The sequence below is a fragment of the Epinephelus moara genome, chromosome 6, assembly GCF_006386435.1.
Source record: "Epinephelus moara isolate mb chromosome 6, YSFRI_EMoa_1.0, whole genome shotgun sequence".
Classification (NCBI taxonomy): Eukaryota; Metazoa; Chordata; class Actinopteri; order Perciformes; family Serranidae; genus Epinephelus; species Epinephelus moara.
The window spans coordinates 464863-466808 of NC_065511.1; the positions used below are offsets into that span (position 1 = coordinate 464863).

Below are 1946 nucleotides of genomic sequence, written 5' to 3' on the forward strand. Positions count from 1 at the left end.
GTCCGCTACAAGAAACTCTTCAAAATCGCGTTCAAAGTTGTCCATTGCAGCTACTATAGTCCGGAGTTATTGCTAGGCTAAATAAACAGCTGAGCTCTGTTTACAGGCTACGCTGTCAGTCAGTGTGCGGGCTGGAGATTGGCGGAGCAGAGAGGGGAGGGGGGTCCCCACTCCGTACGGTAAACGAGTATGTGTGTATGAAGTGTGTCTGTTACGCCAGAAGAGTCAGAGTTTGGGACGGAGTCTTTTACCCCCTGGAGTGTTACCGGAGGTTTTGGAGTGCTCAAATAAACTGGCCTTTTTCCCGAACGCTACTCTGGTCTCCTGCTCGTGAGGGATTCATTACAATATCGTAATATGGTTTAAATTTCTAAATAAACATTCACCTCGTCGCTAGATAGACCTACTCCTGAAAAACTCATGCGCAAGGCTTTTTGTCCCTACGAGGCCACCGTCATTTACCCGACGGGAGGGGTGAGCGAGTGAGCCCTGCAATCTAGAATTTCACCACTGATGTCACTGTTTTCAACGGTTTTCAACCCATTTTACACACTGGCCCTTTAAGCTATAAAACTCAACACTACTAAAAAAAATTTACGCATAATGTTCGAGCATATATCGCATCGCGAGAAATATACATGTATATTCATGTACACTCAGAAGGCCACTTTATTAGGTACACCTATTCATCTGCCCGTTAATGCAAATAGCTAATCAGCCAATCACCTGGCAGCAACTCAATGCATTTAGGCATGCCGACATGGTCAAGACAACCTGCTGAAGTTCAAACCGAGCAACAGAATGGGGAAGAAAGGTGATTTAAGTGACATAAAATGTGGTATGGTTGTTGGTTGAGTATTTCAGAAATTGCTGATCTACTGGGATTTTCACACACAACCATCTCTAGGGTTTACAGAGGATGGTCTGAAAAAGAGAAAATATCCAGTGAACAGCAGTTCTCTGGGCCATAATGCCTTGTTGATGCAACAGATCAGAGAAGAATGACCAGACTGGTTCAAGATAATAGAAATGGTTCAGACCAGTGGTGGTGGTGTAATGGTGTGGGGAATATTTCTTGGAACACTTTGGGCCCCTTGGTACCAGCGGAGTATTGTTGCTGACCGTGTCCATCCCTTTATGACCACAGTGTAGTCCTCTGATGGCTACTTCCAGCAGATAACGCACCATGTCACAAAGCTCAAATCATCTCAAACTAGTTTCTTGAACATGACAATGAGTTCAATGTACTCCAGTGGCCTTTACAGTCACCACATCTCAATCCAATAAAGCTCCTTTGTGATGTGGTGGAACGGGAGATTCCCATCATGGATGTGCGGCTGACAAATCTGTAGCAACTGCATGATGCTATCATGTCAATATGGACCAAAATCTCTGAGGAACGTTGAGTTACGAATGACCAATAACCTACTGTCCCACAGTGAAGCTGCTGTTTAGGATGTGAGTGCTGCAGTTCTATCTGTAAAGCATACAAACACAGTAGTACACAGCAAGAAACAGAATACATACTGTTGGCGTCAGATAGGATGATATTAGGACTCTTTCCTCCCAGCTCCAGAGTGACTTTTTTCAGGTTACTGCTGCCTGAAGCCTGCTGGATTAGATGACCCACCTAATGGACACGGACAGGGAAAGAGATAAACCATTTTATTGGTATAGAGGTCAGTGCTATATAAACTTCTGCAGCTAACCTAAGGTGGCACTGCAAAGTACAACTAGTCCATTATTAGTCAGACTCACTGGTCAATGTTTAATTTAAGATCCTCATATGAATCACCTACAAATCACATACTGTACAGTTGCAGGCAAAAGTTTGGTCAACCATGGTCAATTTTTCTTTCTTTTTTTATTTTACTGTAAGTGAAAAAAGATGACCTGATTTCCACATATATATATATATATACACACACACACACACACACACACAC

The 1946-nt window shown here is 43.2% G+C and overlaps 1 protein-coding gene across 1 annotated transcript in view; it reads right to left on the reverse strand.

The window, feature by feature from the left end:
* The window catches only part of LOC126391218 (aldehyde dehydrogenase, mitochondrial-like), a 61401-nt gene that overhangs the window by 18179 nt on the left and 41276 nt on the right, over nt 1–1946 (reverse strand). The window contains exon 8 of the mRNA XM_050045822.1: nt 1528–1630. Coding sequence (XP_049901779.1) covers nt 1528–1630 — 103 coding nt within the window. The remainder of the gene's footprint in view (nt 1–1527; nt 1631–1946) is intronic.